The sequence below is a fragment of the Alnus glutinosa genome, chromosome 3 (assembly GCF_958979055.1).
Source record: "Alnus glutinosa chromosome 3, dhAlnGlut1.1, whole genome shotgun sequence".
Classification (NCBI taxonomy): domain Eukaryota; kingdom Viridiplantae; phylum Streptophyta; class Magnoliopsida; order Fagales; family Betulaceae; genus Alnus; species Alnus glutinosa.
Genome location: NC_084888.1, coordinates 7208548 through 7231833, shown reverse-complemented (window position 1 = coordinate 7231833; position 23286 = coordinate 7208548). Strand labels below are relative to the sequence as shown.

Genomic DNA, 23286 nt, shown 5'->3' with positions numbered 1-23286 from the left:
ATTTACTAACAAGATACAATTCTGCACCAACTTAAAGGCATTGAAATAGGGTCAATTATGTTCTACATTATCTTCGTGGAACAACTGACATGAGATTATTTTATCCAAGATGTTCAAATTCACAGTTAGTTGGATATGCATATGCGAGTTTTCTTTATGATCCGCATAAAGGTAGATCTCAAACATGATATCTATTTACATGTGGAAGTACTGCTATTGCATGGATATCTGTCAAGCAAACACTTGTTGCTACTTCTTCAAATCACTCAGAAATTATTGACATTCATGAAGCAATTCGGGAATGCATATGGCTAAGATCAGTAATTCAACATATTCGAGAAAAATGTGGTTTATCCACAATCAAAGATAGCCCGACAATATTATATGAAGATAATGCTGCTTGTATCACACAGATTAGATGATGATATATTAAAGGTGATAGAACAAAACACATTTCATTGAAATTCTTTTATACACATTAGCTCCAAAAAAGTGGTGATATTGATGTGAAATAGATACGATCAAGTGACAATTTGACATATTTATTTACGAAAACTTTACCAACTGCAATATTTAAGAAGTTGGCAAATAACATTGGAATGAGACGACTCAATGATCTTTCATCATAAACAATTGAAGCTCTTCATGCTAATGAGGGGGAGTAAAATGATTATGTTGATTGCACTCTTTTTCCTTTGTTAAGGTTTTTCTCATTGGGTTTTCCTTTGCAAGGTTTTAATGAGGCAGTTCTAAAGTCTTTTCCAACTGAGTTTTCCTTAGTAAGGTTTTAACAAGGCATATTCTTAATATATGGTTATCCAACGGAGAGTGTTATGAATTCATTCATGCATTTGGTGGATGACCATTTAGTTCTATCTATTGAAATTCTACACATTCATGTCACCTTTTAAAATTTCTATAACATTCATGTAATACATTAATGTAGCATTTTAATTCATGTTCTACTATTTTTTATTCCTTAATTTTCCATTATGATTCTATATCTATAAAATGGAGTATTGGGTTGTATGAAAAACACACAATAATAGAGACGAATCATAGTTCTTGAAGAACTAGTTTTACATATTACAATCTTTTTATCTTGTATTATTATTTTCTTTAATTTTACAATATTGAAAGGTATTTTTTCCGAAATTACCAAAAAAAAAGTGCTGAAGCTTAAGAAGCCCAACTTAACTTAGCCCAGGGAGCTCAGCAAGAACCTCTTACTGAAACCTAGAAACGGACGCACTCTTGTAGGCCCATCAGAAAAGACCTAACAAATTCATGTGTCTCACTGTTTGTCAGCCCAAAAAAGGCCCACCTTAACCTAAACATGCCGCGCAATATAGCGCTCCCCGCTCACCACAATTAGCCGGCACAAACACTACCCAGTCCCAGTGTAGTCTCTACTTTTCACAGTGCCACCCAAAAACAGAAATATCTCCGTGGATTAATATTCACCTCCCTACTACATTTCCTCCTAATTTCCCTCTCATTTCCTCTCCTTTCAAAAACCCCCCCGCGCCAGAGCGAAACAAAGGAAGAGGAAGAGAATTCCCGCTTCTGTTTTTTCCCTTTTCCTTTTCCTTTCCGACCCGAAACCCTAGTCAGTTGCCCGAGAGAGAGGAAAAGAAAAGAAAATGCCGAGGGAGATCATCACGCTTCAGGTCGGACAATGCGGGAACCAGATCGGGATGGAGTTCTGGAAGCAGCTCTGCCTGGAGCACGGGATCAGCAAGGACGGCATTCTCGAAGATTTCGCTACTCAGGTCCTTAACTTTCTCTTCACTATACTCCTATTTCTCTCTGTATGCGAAATGGTACTTGTACGCGTATATACGCATGTCGCTAATTGGCTTCTGAACTGTAAGGAATTCAAATTTAAAGCAGCCCAAATTTTTGCCCTGATTTTGATTAGGTCGCCGAAATTGTGTATGATGAGTCTACGTATGCCCTTTTAAGTAAAAGTTTATGTATATGAGTATGTATTTACTGTGAAGGAGAGTGGAAATGCAATTCAAAATCGCCTAAAGTAGGCGGAGTAGGCTTGTTAGTTGTTAGGATTAGCTGAGGAATAATTTTGCTTTATTGCGGTAATAAACGGAAACCTACTTTGATATTCTGTTTTTTTTTTTTTTTTTTTTTTTTCCTATATATTTATTTTCGAAAAATAAACAGGGACGGATGAGAGGGGGATTTTAATTTCCAGTCTACTTTAAAATAAGCTGAGCATGTGTTTTAGGTTCAGATGAGAGGTAATTTGGCATACTTGAATGCCGATTAATGTAAATTCTGATTAAGATTTTTTTTTTCTTTCCCTACTCCTCTCTCAGCATCATGTAGAATTGATCATTGTCAGGGTCACTTGGAACTTTACAACCTTGTTCAGTGTTGACCACTGGATTTATATGTCCGATTGGTATTCTTCATTTATTATGAACATAGGATTTTAAAGTTTGAAATGCTGCAGGGAGGTGACAGGAAAGATGTATTTTTCTATCAAGCTGATGATCAACACTACATCCCACGAGCTTTGCTGATTGACCTGGAGCCCAGAGTGATTAACGGCATCCAAAATAGTGAATACCGAAATCTCTACAACCACGAGAACATCTTTGTTTCAGATCACGGAGGAGGTGCAGGAAATAATTGGGCCAGTGGTTATCATCAGGTTTGTTGCTTGGTTTTCCTAGTAGGTTTTTAATACAGTCTTCTTAGATACTGAACCAACAACTGTTCGAGGGTTCTTTGTATACTCAATGCTCTGCACTTAGTTGTTTGGCATACTTGCGAATTAATGCACTTTATTCTTGAATTTGTAATAGCTATGCTTCAAAATTCAGCTCTAAGATAGTTTCATGTCAATGGACTGAAGTTCTTGCGGTGTTGAAGAAAAACATTGTGCTCTTGTGAAGGTTGTGAAGCTGATAAAAGCAGCCAATGTGTCCACTAATAAAATATATGGTTTTCAGTATTGAATTGCCAGTCAAATGTTTCTATTACACTACAATTTCTTTGATGTTAAAGTTGTTGTTTCACATATTCATACTTCCAATTTAAGCTTTAATGGTGAGAATTTCTGTTATGTCACCCTTGCATCAACCATTCGGAGAATCGTTTGTCTGTTGGACTTTGCAAGAAAGATCATGATGTGCAATTCCATTTATATAGGCTTAAAAATTTTCGGGTTTTGCCTGCATGTTTAGGGCATATTTGATCCACTTTTCATATCATTCGTATGTTCTTTAATTTCTGATCAGGGGAAGGGTGTTGAAGAGGATATAATGGACATGATTGATAGAGAAGCAGATGGGAGTGATAGTCTTGAGGGTTTTGTTTTATGCCATTCTATTGCTGGAGGAACAGGCTCAGGTTCTGTACTTCTCTGTCTTACCGTTTCTATAATAATGAAGGTTTAAAGATATTTTGTGTGTTTGGTGACAGCACTTTCTTTTTACAGCATTGTTGAGTAATTGAAGTAAAATCTGACATTTATTCTTTGGCATTGGTTTCGCTAAAATATTAAAACTGATTCATAATTTCAAATTTGGACAACGAACTTAACTGCTAGTTGTTTGTGCTAAAGTTGAACTAAATCCAGATTGCTCTTAGCATCTTAAAGATGAATAGAAATTGAAATTACTTACAACCTTGAGCATCATTATGGTCTTCAAGTTAAAATTTTGTCTCAATGATGGGGTTCTTTTACTTACCTTCGTGCTTTGTAGTATTTGCATGATGGCATGTACATGACGGCTTAAAGTGCTTCCTTGCTTGTGTACTTGTTGAGTTGTGCTCTCACTTAAAATAATGCAGGTATGGGCTCATATCTATTGGAAACTCTAAATGATCGGTACAGCAAAAAACTGGTCCAGACGTATAGTGTATTTCCTAATCAGATGGAGACAAGTGATGTGGTGGTCCAGCCCTACAACTCGCTTTTAACGCTCAAGCGATTGACATTAAATGCTGATTGTGTTGTTGTTCTTGATAACACTGCATTGAATAGAATTGCTGTGGAACGTCTCCATCTATCAAATCCTACATTTGCTCAGACTAATTCTTTGGTTTCCACTGTAATGTCTGCCAGCACAACCACTCTGCGATATCCAGGGTACATGAACAATGACTTGGTTGGCCTTCTTGCTTCTTTAATTCCAACTCCAAGATGCCATTTTCTAATGACAGGATATACACCACTCACAGTGGAGCGCCAGGTAAGATTCAGTTGTGCCTGTTATTTATTTTGTATCATCTCTGTAGAAAATTATTTTATGGGATTATTAGCCATTCTGTTAAAAATTATGATTAGTTAAAAATTTCTATTTTAACATTTTGACATCATTAAAGTTGAGCAAGCAAGCAATCTAGTATGTCCTTAATCTCATTCTCTTCCTCTCGCTTTGATAGTTTTACTGTCATATTACTGCATAATTTTGAATTAGGTGTGTTATGCTTATAAAGAAATATTTCAGCTGAGTCTGATGCAAATATATCTTTTATTGGCAGGCTAATGTGATTCGTAAAACCACTGTACTTGATGTTATGCGAAGACTTCTGCAGGCAAGATTCTTTGCTTATAACTTTTCCATCCATGCATGGTTTAGCACTCCGTTGACACAGATATTTTTTTGCAGACAAAGAATATCATGGTTTCCTCATATGCTCGAACAAAAGAGGCTAGTCAAGCAAAGTATATATCGATATTGAATATCATTCAAGGGGAAGTGGACCCTACTCAGGTAATGTTCACAGCAACTGCAGATTTTATTTTTTTTTTTCTTTGTCAGAATATTTCCCTACAGCAATTAAGGTGAAGCAGGAGCTTAGTAGGGAGAAGCTGGCTATATGTTTTTATTGGATGTATTATACTTAGATTCATTTCCATTATAAGTTTTGGCCATAAAAAAAATGTTAAATTGATGTATGATAGGATTATAGTTAGTGTGTCTGCAAGGGTAGATATCTTTAATTGGCCATATGTTGTAGACTCTCATACACCCAGGTTCTCTTAACTCACTATTCTGTGCTTCCTGTTTTTCCTCCTATTCTAAAGTTTGTATAAATGTTAGGTTAAGATCCAACCCTTTCCTACTGAATTAGTTGGATCTAGCCTTTCTATGCTAAATCAGTATTTTTAGCATATAAAGAACAATACTGATGTACTAGTGTTCTACTAATTAAATAACTTTTTATTGTACTAGATAGATTCTGTTTTTTAGAGTTACTCGAGAAAGTACTTATCAAAAGTAAATGTAATTTCATGGCTTGCCAAAAATTTATTTATTTTTGCTGACAAAAAAAAGTTTTTTTTATGGAAAACTTGTTGCAACAACATATACCGTCTTGGGGAGGAGGGGGGGGTGCTAAGGGAGAATTGCATTCGCCTGTCTTGTCTTTCTAATTTGATGAATTTAAAGATCATTGCTTACTAGTTATATTGCTTAATATTCATTCCAATTTATGGTGTTCTTGGGAATAAATGCTTTCTATCACACACTGGTAAGTTATCAGGTTTCTCTAAATTACACTTTTTGGGAAGTTTTCAATGCTGCTGAATCTTGATGTTTGCCTTCTCTGGGATCAGGTTCACGAAAGTTTGCAGAGGATACGGGAAAGAAAGCTTGTTAACTTTATTGAATGGGGCCCTGCAAGCATTCAGGTCTCTTTCCAGAGTAAAAGCAATTACTTCTGACATTCAGTCCAATCTGTTGAACTTTATCATCTGGAATTATACGATCCTTTATCTCTTTTCTTTTTTTTTTTGTAGGTTGCTCTGTCTAGAAAGTCTCCATATGTTCAAACTGCTCATAGGGTAAACTCCATTTCCTGTCTTTCAATTTTTGTTTTGGTATTTTGTGTTGATAATTTATTCTTAAAAGTTTTTCAGGAATATACAATTTCTTAAACTTGAAATTTTATTAATGAACAGTTTTGGGCGTGGGCTTTTACTTTTTTTTTTGTGTGTGTGTGTCTCGGGGGGGGGGGGGGGGGAGAGTTGAGCAAATGGGCAATAAAGTTGGTTTTTTGCATTTGTTAGGTCAGTGGTCTTATGCTAGCAAGCCATACTAGTATCCGGCACCTTTTCAGCAAGTGTTTGAGTCAGTATGAGAAGTTGAGAAAGAAGCAAGCATTTCTTGACAACTACCGGAAGTTCCCAATGTTCGCTGTGAGTTGCCATCATTATAATTTTGTATCATTTCAGATCTAATTTGTAAATTCATGAACACGGCACTTGTTATTATTATTATTATTATTTGTTTTCTTCCATCATTTGCAGATTGCAATGCTTGGGTAGAATTTATAAGTTTATGAGAAAATATTACTCTACTTAATTGATAAATATTATTTACATTTTCCAATGAACTACCTAAAATAGTCAAGCAGTACAGCATATTACCTGTCGCCATAAGATCTTTATGGCTAGAAAGTAACATTGGTGATAGATAGATACTGCTTTGGGCCTGTGCCAGCTTTATTGAGTTCGTGTTATATGTGGATCTTATTTCAATATAATCTACTTTTACAGGACAATGACCTTTCAGAATTTGACGAATCAAGAGATATAATTGAGAGTTTAGTTGACGAATACAAGGCCTGTGAGTCCCCAGATTACATTAAATGGGGAATGGAGGTAGATTCCTACTATAGCTTAACTCCTCCTTTAGTTCATTTTGCATTTTCCTGATGAGTTTTTTTTTTTTTTTTTTTTGGCAGGATCCAGACCACGTTCTAACAGGAGAAGGAAATGCCAGTGGAACAGTGGATCCAAAATTAGCAGTGTGAACACACGAAGCTATCTTCTAGAGTTCCTAATTTCTGGGTTTTTGTACGTACCTTTCCCTCTAGTCACATTCAATCATGACACTGATTCCAAGACATGATTTAACCCCAAACTAGAACATCCATACACCAGTGCGTTTTTTTAATTGCTAGTTCCCTCTTAAATAAGCCTCATGGCAGATTGATTTACTTATTAAAAAAAAAATCTTTCTTATTTCTTTAATATGAACTGCTACTCCATATGCTAGCTATGCAAACAATTCAGATAATATGCTTATTCTAGTGGAAACTGTCAATAATTTGATGGAAACAAGTTAGCAGGAAATGGCATTGTGTTCTTGCAGATAGAGTTATCATAATTACCTTTTTGCCTTCTAAGATAGATTGGCCTGTCATCTATGGAATACAATATTATACCAAGATACGGTGGCTAGCATTCTCCATTCAGGGACCGGAATTGTATATTCTTCAAGGTGGTATCTCTACCCCATTTAATAGAGCAACATATTTCTTCACTAGTGTATAGACACAGAGCAGCTGCCTTTCTCTTGGAATCATAAATTTAAATTGTTGTAGCTTCTGTTCCCATGCTAGGGTGTGGAGTTTTGCCTAGCCACAAAAGAGAAGAAATTCTGAATTTTATAAATTCATTATTCGTCTTTAGTAGTAATTATTTTTAGTCCTTTGATGGCGGCACTGTTCTATTTGTCCATGGTTACATTTGTGTAGCTATTATTTCTCTAGTTTACCTATGTTAGCCTTTTCTTTTTGGAGTCTGAAAGGTGACTGGCTTTACTTTTATTTAATGCAGGTTATGGTGGTGTGACTGTAGAACGTGGGGAGAGATTGTTAAGTTGAATACTTGTATATTAACCTCTTCCTACTTTCTGTAACATCTAATCGGTTTGTATTGCGATGATTTCTTGGGTGTCATTTTCTCTATTATTCAACTTGTCATTTAAATCTGAGATTACAGAATCTAACTATATTGAGTCTGCCAGACTAATCATGTTGGTTCCTGGAATCTAGGGAATCGAGGGAATTGCCAGATTTCTGGCCTGATTCTTCTGGGTGTTAGGTATATGATTTGATTTCTTTGGGTGGAAAAGTATTCGCAGTATTGGTGTTTTGAAGAAAATAGTGTGTTGCTACCGGCCCATGTGGCAGACCTAGTTTCTTCAGGCATGGCATGTTGTGTGGTGGCTGTCCATGATTGGATTAACAATTCCATATGGAGATATTAATTAAATATATGTTATCTACAAAACTATAAAATGATTTATATAACCATACCTTCTGTTTCAAACGGTGACTAGATTGCTTACTTTTAGAGCATATAGTTGTGTTTTTATCTTTCTGTGCGAGAACAGAATAAAAAACCCTCCAACTGTGTCAAGCTGGCTTTGTTTTTTTCCCGTTGTTTGAATTTGAACTTTGAATTCCGCCCATTCAAATTCACCATATCTTGAGGATGCCATGGATCAAGGAAAAAGATACGGGAACGAAAATGACGTTCCAAACTTTGTTTAAAGCTTCTTTTGTTCTTTTTTTTTTAAATTAATTATTATCTTCGACAATTTGTGTATCTGTATGACTGTATAGTTTCAGGAAGCACGTACTTCGATATGACAATCATCTTTCATGGTAGCAGATCTAATTTAAGCAGTGAAACACTTTCATCAGTTTCAACGCGATGCTTGATGAAGAATAGCATAGAGGTGACTAGGCCCACCGCAATTGCAACCACCACCATAAAAATAAATAAATAAATAAAATAAAATAAAATTTCTATGGCAACGAGCAAGTGCTAAAAAATGATGAGTAACAGAGTAGAGACCACGTCGAATATTGGCCGTTAAATCCGTTGTAGTTGTCCCACTCCACGACTCCAATTATAGAATCCAACGTTGCGTTTTGAACTGAATGTCGCAGTGACAACATGGCTGACAGACTGTCCCGACTGTGCCAACACAAAATAGAGTAACCACCACATGGCATTGCATAATGCGGGCCCGAGTAACGTCGCCTAAAATAATTTGTTTGATAAACATTTTATGCTTTTAAAACAAAATTATTATTAAACAATTCAAAATACAAAACACTCCAAAAACCTTTAAACACCTATTTTTAATTTTTAATTTTTTTTTTTAAAGAAAACGAATCTCTAAAAATTAGGAAACCATTAAATATTGTTTCATTGTTTACTGGGATACCACCCTATAGTGGCTTGCCGGTTTCCTCTCTTTCTTTTTAACGGATACCAAGCGTCCTCTATATAAGGAAACTCTCTCCTACGCACCTTCACAAGTCACAATCATTTTCTCTCTCTCTCTCTCTCTCTCTCTCTCTCTGGTTGTGAAGTTGTTTGTTTGTGTAATTCTCAGTTTTTTCTTGGAGGGAGAGAAAATGGCAGGTTCTTTTTCTTCTTCATCAATGGCTGTTATGGGAGTGGTGGCGATCTTTGGTCTACTGTTTGCCATTGTTTCCCCGGCCGTAGTTGAGGCCCACTCTCCAGCTCCAGCTCCTGCCCCTACCAGCGATGGTAAGCTAAACCCTGCTTTAGTATGATTTCTTTCACTTAGATCTGAAACCATGGACATTGTCTTCGTTTCATTTTTTCTTTTGGACTAGTTGTGGATTATACTCTCAATTTCCTGTGTCTTTTGGTATTGATTGAGCTGTTAACGTTTTTTGCTCCAGGGACTTCAATTGACCAAGGGATTGCATACGTGCTGATGCTCGTGGCGCTGGTGCTCACGTACCTCATCCACCCTCTCGACGCCTCTTCCTACGGCCTCTTTTAGATTGTTCTTAGGTTTTAGAAGGGTTAGAGCAGGGCTTGGGATGGAATTTATTTGTGCATAGATATGATCTGGGGGAGATTTTTTTTTTTTTTTTTTTTCTGTTCCTTTTTCTTTTTTCATGTTTTGGAAAATTTAATTGAATGGAATTATTTGTTTTGGTGATTTTTAAATATCTTCTTTTGAGCTTGATCAGTGCTGTAACCCACAACTTTAGATTACATCTTTAACGTCTTAAACAAGAGATATGAAACTAAAGATATGAAGAAAACTGCCATAGAGATCAGTGGCTCTTACAATGAAGAGAGTTTCTGTTACAACGCTGAAATATCAGGCTTTTTAAGTGAAAAACGAAAAATGAAAATCATAGCTTGGATTTTCCAGGCTTCAGAAACAAATTTTATTGTTGCCTAAGCATCATTCGTCGGCTCTCAAGCCGTGACATCCTGCGATGGCAGGAAGATCAATCTTCTTGTGTTAACTGAGCTTTTTAGCCTTTCAACTTTCAAGCATCAAGCAAGTTGCCCATATGCAAAGGACAGTAAGCTTTTGTAAAAGGAAAAACACAAATCCCTTGAGCGTGTCTCTCCTTGATCATTGAGTTAGGTGTCTATGATGTAAAGCATACTTGACAACTTCATAAAAGGAGACAACTATGCCAACAGAGGGTCCGGCACGACCGACACGGGGACCAATTCCTGTAAATAGTCCCTTCATTCCACCATCCCTGATCCAAGCAAAACGTTTTCAGGTCACTATATGGTGCACCAGCAATTTATAGCCTATCAAGATAAACAGTGATATAGGAACCTGTTTTTGAAGGAATCATACCCCGTTTACATGAAGGGCATTTTGGCTATATGAAAAGGAATCACTGATCTCTATACCTTTGTATCATATATTACATACCTCCAAATTTCCAGCAAAGTATTTCTAGTGTTCATCTTTAATGCCCTTGCAGGATCCTTCTAAAATTTACAGAAGGAAACTATGTCAATAGTCAAAACATAGAAATAGTCTAATTATATTTTGTGCAAAGAAATTCAGCTATTTGTTACAGAAAAAAAAAAAAAAATACGTTTCACTTGTAAAACAGAGCAGAAAGGGGAAAAAGATAGTTGCATGTATTTGAATTAAAGAAATTTTTTAACTGCAAACGCACAAAAAGTAATTTCGCAGATACTATTCAAAAAAGGTCAGCAACTATCTACTTCTAATGCCTTCAATTGCATCCTTGATCCTTGGAGAAGGCATGGCAATGTAGGGAACATTTTTTAAACCTAGAAGATCTCATAAGACAACTTTGTAACACGTAAAATTTTCGTTACTAGACGCTCGTGGTCATACATTGCACAATTTTACTTACCGCCTGCCAAATGTCAGATCCATACCCAGTATATGTCATCTAGGCATATGCAAACCCTCAAATCTCAGAAGAGGTTGCCAACGGCTTCCATTGTTTATTTGTCTAGGTGCTCTTCAATCTCCATCAGACTTATAATGCAATTGCTGTGGTGGTTGGGTTTGTACTTAATTTCTCTTTACATTGTCAAAAGACAAGAAAAGGGAAAGAAGCATAAAGGGGGGAAGGGGGAGGGGTAAAATGCAGTGGCCTAACTCTGTAAAGGTAGATGCAAGTAAATGAAGCTAGGTTTGGAGAAAAACCTCTATCTGCCGCCGGGTTTTTGCCACATCAAGTGGACACGTAGCAGCAGCTGCAAGAGTTCCTGCGACAAAACCAGCAGAAAAGTTTGCCCCGAGGATGCTGGCTGCACTGGCTTGATCACCCACCAGTCCAAGAATTCTTCTCCGGATCTCCACAAAGCAGCAGGAGAAAGTGTCAACGAGTTGGATTTACGTGCAGGAGCAAGAGAAACAAGAAACCGTAATGGATCCATTGCAATGTTTGAAAGAGATGATATCTCACCGGCTCAAGGGTTGACCAGCAGATTGCAGAGAAAGGAACATCACGTGCAAGTTGTGCTCCAAGGCCAGTCCACAAGATACGATAGCTTTGCACTGTTAAAAAGAGAATGCTGTTTATATTTCTGATCAAAGACAAATAGAGAAGTATGCAAATATAACATAAGGGCAGAGGAGAGACAGAACTCATAAAAATCTAGACATATCATTTCAGTAGTACGCTTACAATTTTGTAGTAGGTTTGTGCTTTTCACTGGGTCCATGACCCCAAGCAATGTCTTCCAGACTCCAGCAGGCTTCACGCCAGTTTGGGTTTCTTTAAAGGCCTATAAGAAGACACGACAAGAACGAAAAACGTAAATCAGAAAGGATTATCCATACAAAGCCAATTCCCATAGAGCAAGTTATATCATAGAGCAGTTCATCCAAAATTTGTTTAAGGGGTATGAGATGGTTAAAGCAAATAAACCAAATTATAATGAATCAATGTTAGCAAGTCAATCTCTTAGGTTTGGCTGAAATGTCCAATATTAAACTACATACAATACAACATACCTGCATGCGGGTCCTTGCCAGTTCAATAGGGTAACAAGAAACACAAGCCAATGAGCGTGCAACTGACCCTGCAACTAATGGGACATATGGAGTCAAGTTTGGCGCACTCCGAGTTGTAAAATCTTCCATTAAATTGCGGAAAATGTCATAACAAGGCAAGTAGATGCCTACCTGGTTGTCAATTACAAAGAATGATCTTCAGCAAGATAGCATATGAAAGATGCAAAGAATAGCTTGCATCTCCAATGCATGGATCTGAGAAGAAACCATAAAGCAAAATTCCTAGCTAAGAGAGACTTACGGTTGGCACAGCCAACGCTATGCTTGCATACGTGCCTCTCCACAGCCTAGTGAATCCTTCCTGCACAAATTCACTCCTTGAAGCCCCTTGTGACAAATGATTTGCACACAAAACACAGGTGATCATATAGATTTACATTTACGTCTTTAATCTGGACACAACAGGCCTATCTACAAGACATAGACAGACGATCTTAACAGCATTATGTCGTAAGAAACCTTATTGTAAGTGTCAGACGTACTACAAGGCGCTAATGATGTTTTAAATACAATTTTCCTCGAGACTAACATCAAAAACTTATCTGGTATGTAACACCCATAAAGCTACTGCAAAGGCTACAAACTTAGAAAAGTAGCTCAACTGAAGAAATCCTGACATATGTAATAAACTTTTTTTTCTCCCCTGTTTAATTTTAAGCAATGAGCTCCTCAAAAACCTAATGATGCTTTAATTTATCAAGAACAGATCCTGAGTGTTAAGCAATGACCTTCTCTACTGATTGCAAAAACTGATTTGTTTGGGTAGACATGCAGAAGTTTTCTCCTTGAAAAGCGAATACAACCTTATCTCTTTATATCATTTAGAAAGTACATCAGAAACATTTTGAAACTTAAGTAACTTCCTTTTTTAAGAAAAATTGCAAGATGGATCATAAGTGGTAAATAAGTTCATAAGTTCACTAACCTGACGTATGACTTTGTATAAAACATCCATTGTTCCTTTATATCGATTACACTCTGGAGGGCACACTGGTTCAGAGCCAACAACTGCACGTGTAGGTGATGTAGAACATCTCCAATCCGGAAGCATCTAAAAGAAACAGTTCCAAAAACATACAAGACAGTAAGTATTCAAGGCAACCTCAAGTAACTTACAGTAAAGTTTCCCAGTCCCTTTCCATTCAGTTTTCAAAAGTATAATCAAGATTAATAATCAATCAAAAGTATTACCTTAGAAGTCTACTCTAAAATTTGTGCAAGTAAATAATCACAAACCAGCTGTACACATACCGTGTTTGTGTCAAAACATGCTATAGGACACAGCCCCTGATAAGGAACTCCAGCAGCCTGTGCTTGCAACCTTGTCTGGTAGTAAGTAGAGTTAACGTGTCAAAAATGCATAATACCCATCAATAACAATCGTAAAAACCACAAATTTAATAATGTTTGAAAAGACTAGAAATTCTTTACGCACAAAATTTGTGACATGAAAAATACTGAATGAAACTCTAAAAGTTCAAAACCAGTTTGAACATGACATGACAGATTATTACAAATGATGTTGGCTATCCTCACATGAAATTATAAATATTTCAGAAGAAATCCACATTATAAGATGGTTTGAAATCCTGTTCTTCAAGTAGAAAAGAAAAGAAAAAAAAAAAAAAAAAAAAAAAAAAAATTCTTTTTTATAAGTAATAAACTTGTCTTATTAAGAGCGTAAGGCGCCCCTATGTACACCAAAAGTATACCAGAGAAAACGCCTAACTAGAAAGCGAAAAACGAACAAAAAAATCGCTAAAACTAAGCGAAAAAGGGGACACAAATGCCATTGTCCAAAGATACAAAGTATGAAGAAAAGAAGCTAAAATCCCTCCAAGGACCTCTTTAAATCCTCGGAACACTTATTATTCATTTCCTTCCAAACACACCAAAGAAGACAGCGCTAAACAAAGAAAGTCATTGTAAAGCTCCAAGCTTTCAAATCACCACTTATTCTAAAAATTTAAACTAATAGGAATAAGTAAATTTAATCATTTAATCAATATTTAACCCTCCTTATCACATGTGGACTCAAATTTCATTTTAATAAATGAAGTTCAACACGTGTAATATTTAATTAAAATTAGAGGTAAATGAAAGAGACAATATTCGAATTTAGGACCCTTGTTCTGATATCATGTTAAATCAGCACATATCCTAAAATTAAGCCAATAGAAATTTAATCATTTAATCAATGTATAAGACAAAAAGAGAACTAGGAACGCATAAAATGCACAAGCGTGCTCTCATCAATTAAATTCCCAAATTTCTAAAAATGTGAATCAAACAAAAAGTATAACAAACTCTATAATGGGTGAGACAAGTTGACAACCAATACAGAGGCTACAGAGCAGTATATAGCAGCGTCCAAAGCATGAAGAAATTAACAAATGGGTATCGAAAAATTTGAAAACCTTGGCGACATCAAGAGGGTTAACGAGGATTGCGGAGAGGACAGATGCGCCGGCGGCAGAGAAAGCCCTCTCTCCAAAGCCCAAATTCACATCAGAGATACCCTTTTCAGAAGAAGAAGAAGAAGAATTCTCCTTGAGCATCTTTTCCGACATAGACGAAACGTTTCCTTCAAAATCAACCCTATTCGCAGCTGCTACACTTATCCACGAAGGTACACTCTGCCTTGAGCCCGCCATTCCTCAAAAAATCGTTTTCTATGACTTTTGGGATTTCGTTTGTTAGGTTTTACAGTGGTGGGATTGCGGATACGAAAGGGGGTGATAATCAGGAGAAGAAGAGAAATAAAAACTGTGATTAATTTGATTGTTCGTCGAAGGAAGAAGAATGAGGCGGTTGTAGTCAGAGCAGAGAAATAAAACGAGGTTGGTTGCGTGGGAAAATGGCAGAGATAAAATACTCTTGTGGGTTGTGATTCGTGGCGTGGATCTGAATGCGTGTGCCCTTACGTGTACCATTTCTTCTTCTTATTTTTTTTTTTAATTAATTTTTGAATTTTATTGATAAAAAAGGACGATATATTCCCACGAATGTCATAAATAATGGGTGGATTTTCTTCCGATCATATAAAATTTATGATATGAGTTACAGTTGCTCGAACTATAAAATAAGCTGCTGAATTTGTGTCTCTACACACGTAAACAACATGAAAGGACCGCAAAGAACATAATATCGATCTTATACCCTCAATAAAACACCAAAATCTATTTAGAAGTTAGCTATCTGAATTGATTTATATGACAACATGTGTAGCATCACCTTCCACAATAATGTCAATCATCCCAATTTCCTTAATAAAAATAATTGAATGAAGAGCTACTCACGCTTTTACCATTGTGGGGTCAATGCTAGTAGAAATAGTAGTACTTCGAGCAGTCAACACATGCCCTTCACTATCCCGAGCAACGGTCCCAAAACTTACACGATCCAATTTCTTATCAATAGTTGCATCCCAGTTTACTTTGATTTTTTCGTGGGGGGTTGCCCACGTTGTCGGCTGAATTGGAGGAGAGGGTTCTAAAAGTTCCAATTTCAGTGTATTCTCCTTCTGAAATTCCTCAAGTGAAGCCCGAGCCTCCCTTCTAATGAGGTTTAAATAAACCTCCATGGATAAAAGTATTCCTGTGAAGCCAAATTTTGCGTGTCAGTACTGCTAGCAGCTCTAGTTCTTCGATAGTGCACCGCTTCCTCAGTTCTTCAAATAAGGACCATAAACTTTTACCCATGCCACAAGTTTGTTGGAATCGAATTGGGCCACACCCCCAAATATCTTGAGCCGAAGGACAATTCCAGAGGATATAGACAGCTAATTTGCCCTCCCGAATACAAATAGGACACCCCTTCTTAGGCACAATTTTTCTCTTAAAAGTGTTTTCTTTAGTTGGCAGCATATTGTTGCTAGCTCGCCAAATAAACAGTTTTGTGGCATGTAGAACTTTGAGGTTCCACATGGTCTTCCAAACACTTGGAATACTTGAAATAGAAAGGAGTCGATTCCTTGTTTTACAAAAGGCAAAATTATCAAAAACATTGAAATGACAATTCTGCTTATTGTAAATTAAAATAACTAACCGGCTCCTCTCTATTTCAAGTGAAATGGAGAGGATCCGTTTCCCAAACACTTAACCCCTCCAAGGAGAGGAGCATGAACTCTCCCCCTTCATAGCTTGTAGCCTCTCTTTTTTCATGTGGTACGTGCCTCTAACCGAAAAGGAAAAAGACTTTGCACAACAATTGTGTAACTGTTGTGTAGGTTTATAGAGATATGGGGTGAGACCCATGTGGTGGGACTTATCACATAAGTCACACCCCATGTCTCTACAAAGGTGCACAACAGTTATACAACTATTATGCACCAATTAAGTCTCAACCGAAAAGGCTCCATTAGTCGTGCATCTCCATATTAGTAGGAAACATCCCTTTGAGTCCTATCCCAACACAGGACCATTTCATTGATTTCAATCTCGGATCTGGTGCAAGTTTTTTCAAGGAACCAAATTTAAAACCTTTTTTTTTTTTATAATTTGAACAGTTGAAAAAATTATAATACATATATTATTATTATTTTTTTTTTAAAAAAAAAATTAACCTAAACCAAATCCTTTCATCTCCGCTTCTAATTTGGCTATGGGATTTTTCTTTTTTCTTTGTCTTAAACAATCCAATGAAAATTCCTTGTAGAAACTTATCCATATCCAATTTCTTAAATCATTAACATCAATTTGGGGCCTATTTGAAAGGGTTAAGTGTCACAAGTGCTAGTCATGGTTTGGGTGTATCTTTATAAAAAGGGTATCAATTTGGAAGGTCTCATAAATGGGTTTGATATTTTCTATAAAGAAACAAAGTATTGACGGAGCCGAGAATTCATTTTGGGGACGAATTAAAACTAATAAATGTACTGAGAATTTTTTTTTTTTTTCTCCCTTTATATACTATGTTTCTATTATATACTAATATACCTAAAAAAGAATATGATAAACACAATTCAAAATATAAATTAAATACTTTATTATACAATATATGTGTATCACAAAATATATCTCTATCAAATTTCATAAATATGTGTCAAGATTGATATAGCACTAAGATAACATGTAGGCACCAGTACAAACAGAAATAAAAATACAAAAATAAAGTGTCTAAAATTGTTGTTTGCGCTCTTTTAGATAAATAAAATCAAGTATTGAATTTAAATTAAAGTTCTCAGCAATTTTCCTTTTAATATAGACAATTAAATTATTTGCAATAAGTTCTCAGCAATTTCCCTTTTAATAACTTTTATAATTAAAAATGCTCCTTCATAATCACTGTAGACACTCAAAAAGTCAAAACAAGACAAATCAATATCTCAATAAGATTGTATGTCTATGAGTTTTTTTTATTTCTACCAATCCTAGACGTAATTCCACAATGGAAAGACAAATTTTGTAATTTCGAATGATTTAGCATATTAAGTTCAAAAAGTTTTAACATAAATCTCAAATTAATTTTCTTATGCTCAGAAAACGCAAGAGATTAATACTTCTATATAGTTATAGATTATAGGCATTTTTTGGATCCAAAACTAAGCTAAATTTCAAAAGTTCCATCGCTCATTCACTAAACCTACCATTGAGCTCTTGCAACTGAAAAATTATGGTAGCAATGATATGTCAAAATAATAATAATTCGCCACGGTAATGTGATCCCTTTAACTAGGGCCGTCAAAGCTAGTTGACCCGACCCGTTTGACCAGACAACCAGTTAAGGGTCAACCCTGATACGACCCGTTTAGATTAAAAAAAAAAAGTCAGACCTTTCGACCCTAACACGACCCACTTAAATAATGGGTTGACACGACCCGTTTGACCCATTCAATAATAAAGTCTATAAAAATAAAAATAAAAACACAAGTTTAAACTAAAAATAGTCATATTATTTCACTGTTGAAATATGAAACATTGAGTTGTTTTATTGTTTACTTGTTTTGGTTCAACTTCTAAGTTTGAAAACTTGAAAGAAAAGAAAAGAAAAAAACTCCGCTAATTTTTTTGTAGTCTTTAACTTTTTTGTTCAAGTTCTAATTCAATAAAAAGAAAAAGACTTGTTTTGTTTTTTATGAGATTTTTGTAGTTTAATATTTACTCTTTAGACTGTGATAGAAAGAGAACATGATTGTTTAGATTTAATTTTTAATGTTGAAAAAAAAAAAAAAAGTTTAAGTATACGGGTCAAACTAATTGACCATGTAATGACCATTTTATTAAATGGGTATAACGAGTCAACCATTTTATGACCCGAATCTTTTAAACTTAACCCTAACCCTTTTAACTTCGTGTTGGATTCGCGGATTGTGTCAAAAATTGTCAGCTCTACCTTTAACAACAATCTCAACCTTCAATATAACGATGTTTCAAATTTAAATGTCAATTTCAGATTGCTTGGAGAAAGAGTCGACATTGAAAGACTTTGAATGTGATAGGTTTGATTAACTTAATCAGAACCTCAATATAATGTTGTATTTATAGAAGTGTTACAAGAGTTCAGATTGAACTAGGATGCTATACATTTGAAAGTAAAACTACCTAACAGAATTACACGAGGATAACTAAGTTGAATACAAGAGGATAATTCACGTATCTATCCTTCCTCTAATATTGAATTCAAATGAGTTTTATTTGAGGACCAACTCTTCTGTTGCTGATGTGCTGTCGTGGACCAAGTCTTCTGATGTATTGTTGAGCTGTTCGTTATGCAGAGACATATGTGGTGAAGTGTTAGATGTAGAGATGGAGTCTTGAGTGGCAGTTGAACTGATTGGATGAGGTTCACTAACAGTCCCCCGCAAGCTAATGGGAGGGGAATCAACCAGAAGCTTGGACTTGAGAAAAGTGAACCGAGCTGTGGAAAGTCCCTTCGTAAAAATATCAGCTATTTGATCAATGGTTGAGATGAACTTAATTGAAACATCACCATTGATGACCTTCTCTCTAACAAAGTGATAGTCAACTTCTATATGTTTGGTTCTAGCATGATATACCGGATTGGAGGCCAAGGCCAAGGCACTTACATTATCACACCAGAGAATTGGAGCATGAGAAAGAGGTATGGACAAGTCTTTAAAAAGCATTCTTAGCCAATAAAGTTCCACGGTTGCAATGGCCATTGAACGGTATTCCGCTTCTGTACTTGATCGAGAGACAACAGGTTGCTTCTTGGCGGACCAAGAGATTAAACATGAACCAAGGAAAACACAGAAACCGGATGTTGATCTACGGTCATCTGGGCTACCAGCCCAATCTGAGTCACAAAAAGCCTGTAGTTGCAAGGGGCCTTTGGAGTAGAAAAGACCATGGGATGGTGTAGCTTTTAGATACCGAAGAACCCTCTTAGCGGCAGTCCAATGTGCAGAAGAAGGAGTGTGCATGTGCTGACATAGTTGATTGACAGAAAATGCTAACTCAGGTCTTGTGAGAGTGCAATACTGTAATGCACCAACAACATGACGATATTCAGAAGGATCTGGCAGAATTTCACCATCAAATTTTGAAAGTTTTGCACCCGAGGAACACGGGGATTTGGAGGGTTTAGCACCAAGCATCCGGGTCCTATGTAATAGATCTGAAATATATTTTGTCTGGCAGAGATGAAGGCCGTTCGAGGAGAATGTAGCTTGAACACCAAGAAAGAAATGGAGAGGCCCCAAATCTTTGAGCGGAAACTGTAGTTGGAGCTTTGAGATGACAGATGCAATAGTCTTGCTGTGTGTACCAGTTATAATAATATCATCGACATAAATGAGAATAAAAATCTTAATATCACCATGCTGAAAAGTAAACAAAGAAGTATCAACAAGAGAGGCAATAAATCCATGACCGAGCAAGGCATTGGAGAGACAAGTGAACCATGCTCTTGGTGCTTGTTTGAGGCCATAAATGGCCTTGTGCAATCGACACACAGAATCTGGCTGGTCTTTATCTTGGAAACCCAGAGGTTGCTCCATGAAAACCTCCTCTAGCAAAGTGCCATGTAAGAATGCATTGGAGACATCCAATTGTCGAATCTCCCAATTAAACTGAACTGCAAGAGCCAACACAATTCGGATAGTTGCTGTTTTGATTACAGGGCTAAAAGTTTCAGTGTAATCTAGACCACATTTCTGATCAAACCCCTTAGCAACCAACCTTGCTTTGAAACGTTCAATGGAGCCATCAGCATGTTGTTTGATCTTATAAACCCATTTATTCCGAATGACATTGTTATGCAAAGGTCTAGGACATAGAGTCCAAGTTCCATTAGCCATTAGTGCATCAAATTCAGTAGCCATTGCAGTCCTCCACCGTGAATCAGTAGCAGCTTTAGTGTAACATGTAGGTTCAACTAGAGATAAAGAGGTATGAAGAGCAACAGGAGGGTGTTTGGAAGTATAGAAGAGATGAAAATCTGAGAAGGATTTAGGTTTCAAGGAATTTGTCATGGACCGTGTGATCATACTATGATGAGGTGCAGCTAAATCAGAAGAAGTGTGAGCAGAAATAGGTAGGGAGACAGAATGGGATTCATTGTCAGAAGCAGGTAATACTTCAGTCAAATTAACAGTCTCAGGTAAAGAAGATTCAAGAACAATAGGAGATAGAGAAAGAGATGGGGAAGATACCTCATTAGAGTCCAAGAAAGGCTCAGTAACGACAGGTGGAGCAGACCTGGACAGAATTGGTGTAATGCTTGGAGGCATGAGAAAGGACACATCAGTGGAGGCATTGAGTCTGGAGGGCAGGAGTTGCTTGGCATGATCTTTTGCAGGAAAAGAGCTCTCATCAAACACAACATTTCTTGAAAGATAGACTCTATCAGTAGCAATATCGAGACACCTATAGCCAGCATGACTATATCCTAAAAAGATACATGGTTTGGATCTAAATTCTAGTTTATGTGCTGTGTAAGGACGAAGTAAGGGGAAACATTTACACCCAAAAACCCTTAAACTTTTATAATCAGGAGAAGTGTTGAATAGCTTTTGAAATGGAGAGAGATTTTGTAAGACTACAGTGGGTAGCCGATTGATAATATAGGTGGAAGTGAGAAAGGCATCAACCCAAAATTTGTTGGAAAGGCCTGAGTGAGCAAGGAGAGTTAAACCGGTCTCAAGAAGGTGTCTGAGTTTTCTTTCTGCTAAACCATTTTGTTGAGATGTATATGGACATGATTTTCGGTGAAGAATTCCATGGTGAGAAAGAAAATTTTGAAACTGAAGAGAGGTATATTCACAACAGATTGGTAGAAGTAGCAGGACAATGTAAAATGTCTTTAAGTTTAAATGGAGGAGTGGAATATGGAGAAGTAGTGGAAAGTAGAGTAGATGAACCAGTGTTTTCAATGACTAGACCATCGCCATTTCCCACTGCTACTGAATCAGGACCCTGGAATGGCTGCTGGATTGCCAGGTTTTGAAGTTCATTTGTAATGTGAGCATTAGCTCCACTATCAGCAAACCATTGTTGATCTTCAAGAGCTGTGTTATGTTGAGCAACCATGGCAGCCAGTTGTGGAGGTGGATGGCGTCCCTGATATGCATAATCCATTCTGTGGAAACAATCCAAGGCCTGATGACTTGTTTTTCCACAGATTTGACAGGGTGGGCGACTAGAGGAACCAGGGCCAGAGGAGCTATATGCAGGGCCAGAAGAACCTTTATATGCAGGGCCAGAAGAACCATGAGGAGGAGGACCAGAATGTCCAGCAGGTCGAGGAAAGCTGTGGTGGTTCCTGGAAAATGATGACATGCTAGGTGGCCTGGCATTGCTGTACCGAGGAGGATACCTCTGAGGATAGTGAGGTTTAAATGGTCTGGGCCCAGCGGGAAAGCCAGAGGTATTGTCACCACCTGGTTTCTGAGCAGTGAGAGCAAAAGTACTGGTTGCAGATGGTGCAGTTTGTTGGTTCAGCATGAGTTCATGATTCAACAGCTCATCACGGAATTCAGCAAATGTCATTGGAGCTTTACGAGTAGAGATCATAATGACAGTAACAAATGAGTTAAAGGAATGGTTTAAACCACTCATAACAAAGGATATTAATTCCTCATCAACAACCGATTGGCCAATAACAGCAAGTTGATCTGCATATGATTTGGCAAATTGAAGATAAACAGCACAGGTTTTGGACCCCTGTTGCAATGTTTGAAGTTGACGCCTCAATTGTGAAATACGCGTCTTGGATTCAGAGGCATATTGAGTGGCCAAAGAAAGCCACACTTGCCTGGAGGTATGCAGTCCATAAACAGTAGACAGCACAGATTCAGAAAGATTGAGATTGATCCAACTTAAAATGTATTGGTCAGTTTTGACCCAGACAGAGTATGCCGGGTTTGGAGTAGTTTTGCCTTCAGCATCAGTCAAGAATTCTGTGGGACATGGGTTAGAACCGTCCACAATGCCCATGAGATCATGTGTTTTCAGAATGGGAACCAATTGAGAGGTCCACAGAAGGTAGGTGGTGTCAGTTAACTTAATAAGCTGAGTGGGAGTTGGCAGTGCGGAAGCATTAAAGACAGTAGAAGAAGGAGTAGCCATTGGATATGAAAGACAAAGGTGTTAGCCTATTAAAGGCTCTGATACCATGAAAGACTTTGAATGTGATAGGTTTGATTAACTTAATCAGAACCTCAATATAATGTTGTATTTATAGAAGTGTTACAAGAGTTCAGATTGAACTAGGATGCTATACATTTGAAAGTAAAACTACCTAACAGAATTACACGAGGATAACTAAGTTGAATACAAGAGGATAATTCACGTATCTATCCTTCCTCTAATATTGAATTCAAATGAGTTTTATTTGAGGACCAACTCTTCTGTTGCTGATGTGCTGTCGTGGACCAAGTCTTCTGATGTATTGTTGAGCTGTTCGTTATGCAGAGACATATGTGGTGAAGTGTTAGATGTAAAGATGGAGTCTTGAGTGGCAGCTGAACTGATTGGATGAGGTTCACTAACAGACATCCTTTTGAATGAGTACTTTTGTTGTAGAAACTAAACGTATAACATTTAAGCTTAACAAAGAACATCAATAAAACCCTTCATTTACTTTATTAAATGTTAAAAAAAAAATTAAAAAAAAAAAATTGAAGAATGTAATCATTTTATAAGCAACATTAACTTTTTCACATTGAGAGTAAGTGGATCCTTATTTTGTAATATTTAGA

At 36.8% G+C, this 23286-nt stretch overlaps 3 protein-coding genes across 4 annotated transcripts; 2 read left to right on the top strand and 1 right to left on the bottom strand.

The window, feature by feature from the left end:
• The first annotated feature begins 1376 nt into the window (after positions 1–1376).
• Positions 1377–7894, top strand: LOC133864536 (tubulin gamma-1 chain). Its single transcript, XM_062300906.1, has 12 exons — positions 1377–1772; positions 2474–2674; positions 3264–3375; positions 3820–4220; positions 4513–4566; positions 4641–4745; positions 5591–5665; positions 5774–5818; positions 6044–6172; positions 6533–6637; positions 6721–6832; positions 7598–7894. Exons 1-11 carry the CDS (start codon positions 1644–1646, stop codon positions 6787–6789), a joined length of 1425 nt encoding a protein of 474 aa, XP_062156890.1. The 5' UTR covers positions 1377–1643; the 3' UTR covers positions 6790–6832; positions 7598–7894.
• A 1184-nt stretch (positions 7895–9078) lies between these two features.
• On the top strand, positions 9079–9752 carry LOC133864516 (arabinogalactan protein 20). The gene is made up of 2 exons (XM_062300871.1): positions 9079–9328; positions 9487–9752. The coding sequence occupies exons 1-2, from the start codon at positions 9193–9195 to the stop codon at positions 9588–9590; spliced, it is 240 nt and encodes a 79-aa protein (XP_062156855.1). The 5' UTR covers positions 9079–9192; the 3' UTR covers positions 9591–9752.
• An 89-nt stretch (positions 9753–9841) lies between these two features.
• On the bottom strand, positions 9842–15020 carry LOC133864515 (mitochondrial carrier protein MTM1). Of its 2 annotated transcripts, none has more exons than XM_062300870.1 (10): positions 14543–15020; positions 13377–13451; positions 13051–13176; positions 12367–12426; positions 12066–12236; positions 11737–11836; positions 11515–11606; positions 11253–11402; positions 10497–10552; positions 9842–10314 (listed from the first exon to the last, which is right to left on the bottom strand). In XM_062300870.1, exons 1-10 carry the CDS (start codon positions 14777–14779, stop codon positions 10182–10184), a joined length of 1200 nt encoding a protein of 399 aa, XP_062156854.1. In that variant the 5' UTR covers positions 14780–15020; the 3' UTR covers positions 9842–10181. The 2 variants fall into 2 exon arrangements, with proteins under 2 accessions (XP_062156854.1, XP_062156853.1); XM_062300869.1 differs by having other exon boundaries at positions 10497–10555; positions 14543–15018.
• Positions 15021–23286: the final 8266 nt, after the last annotated feature.

Excerpts from the sequence above, each read along its gene's own strand:
- LOC133864536 (XM_062300906.1), top strand. The coding sequence starts at position 1,644 with ATGCCGAGGGAGATCATCACGCTTCAGGTCGGACAATGCGGGAACCAG. Across the intron at positions 1,773-2,473 it reads TCGAAGATTTCGCTACTCAG|GGAGGTGACAGGAAAGATGT; the intron begins GTCCTTAACTTT and ends GAAATGCTGCAG. Across the intron at positions 3,376-3,819 it reads TGCTGGAGGAACAGGCTCAG|GTATGGGCTCATATCTATTG; the intron begins GTTCTGTACTTC and ends AAAATAATGCAG.
- LOC133864516 (XM_062300871.1), top strand. The coding sequence starts at position 9,193 with ATGGCAGGTTCTTTTTCTTCTTCATCAATGGCTGTTATGGGAGTGGTG. Across the intron at positions 9,329-9,486 it reads TCCTGCCCCTACCAGCGATG|GGACTTCAATTGACCAAGGG; the intron begins GTAAGCTAAACC and ends TTTTTGCTCCAG.
- LOC133864515 (XM_062300869.1), bottom strand. The coding sequence starts at position 14,779 with ATGGCGGGCTCAAGGCAGAGTGTACCTTCGTGGATAAGTGTAGCAGCT. Across the intron at positions 13,452-14,542 it reads ACCCTCTTGATGTCGCCAAG|ACAAGGTTGCAAGCACAGGC; the intron begins GTTTTCAAATTT and ends ACTTACTACCAG. Across the intron at positions 11,837-12,065 it reads TGGCAAGGACCCGCATGCAG|GCCTTTAAAGAAACCCAAAC; the intron begins GTATGTTGTATT and ends GTCTTCTTATAG.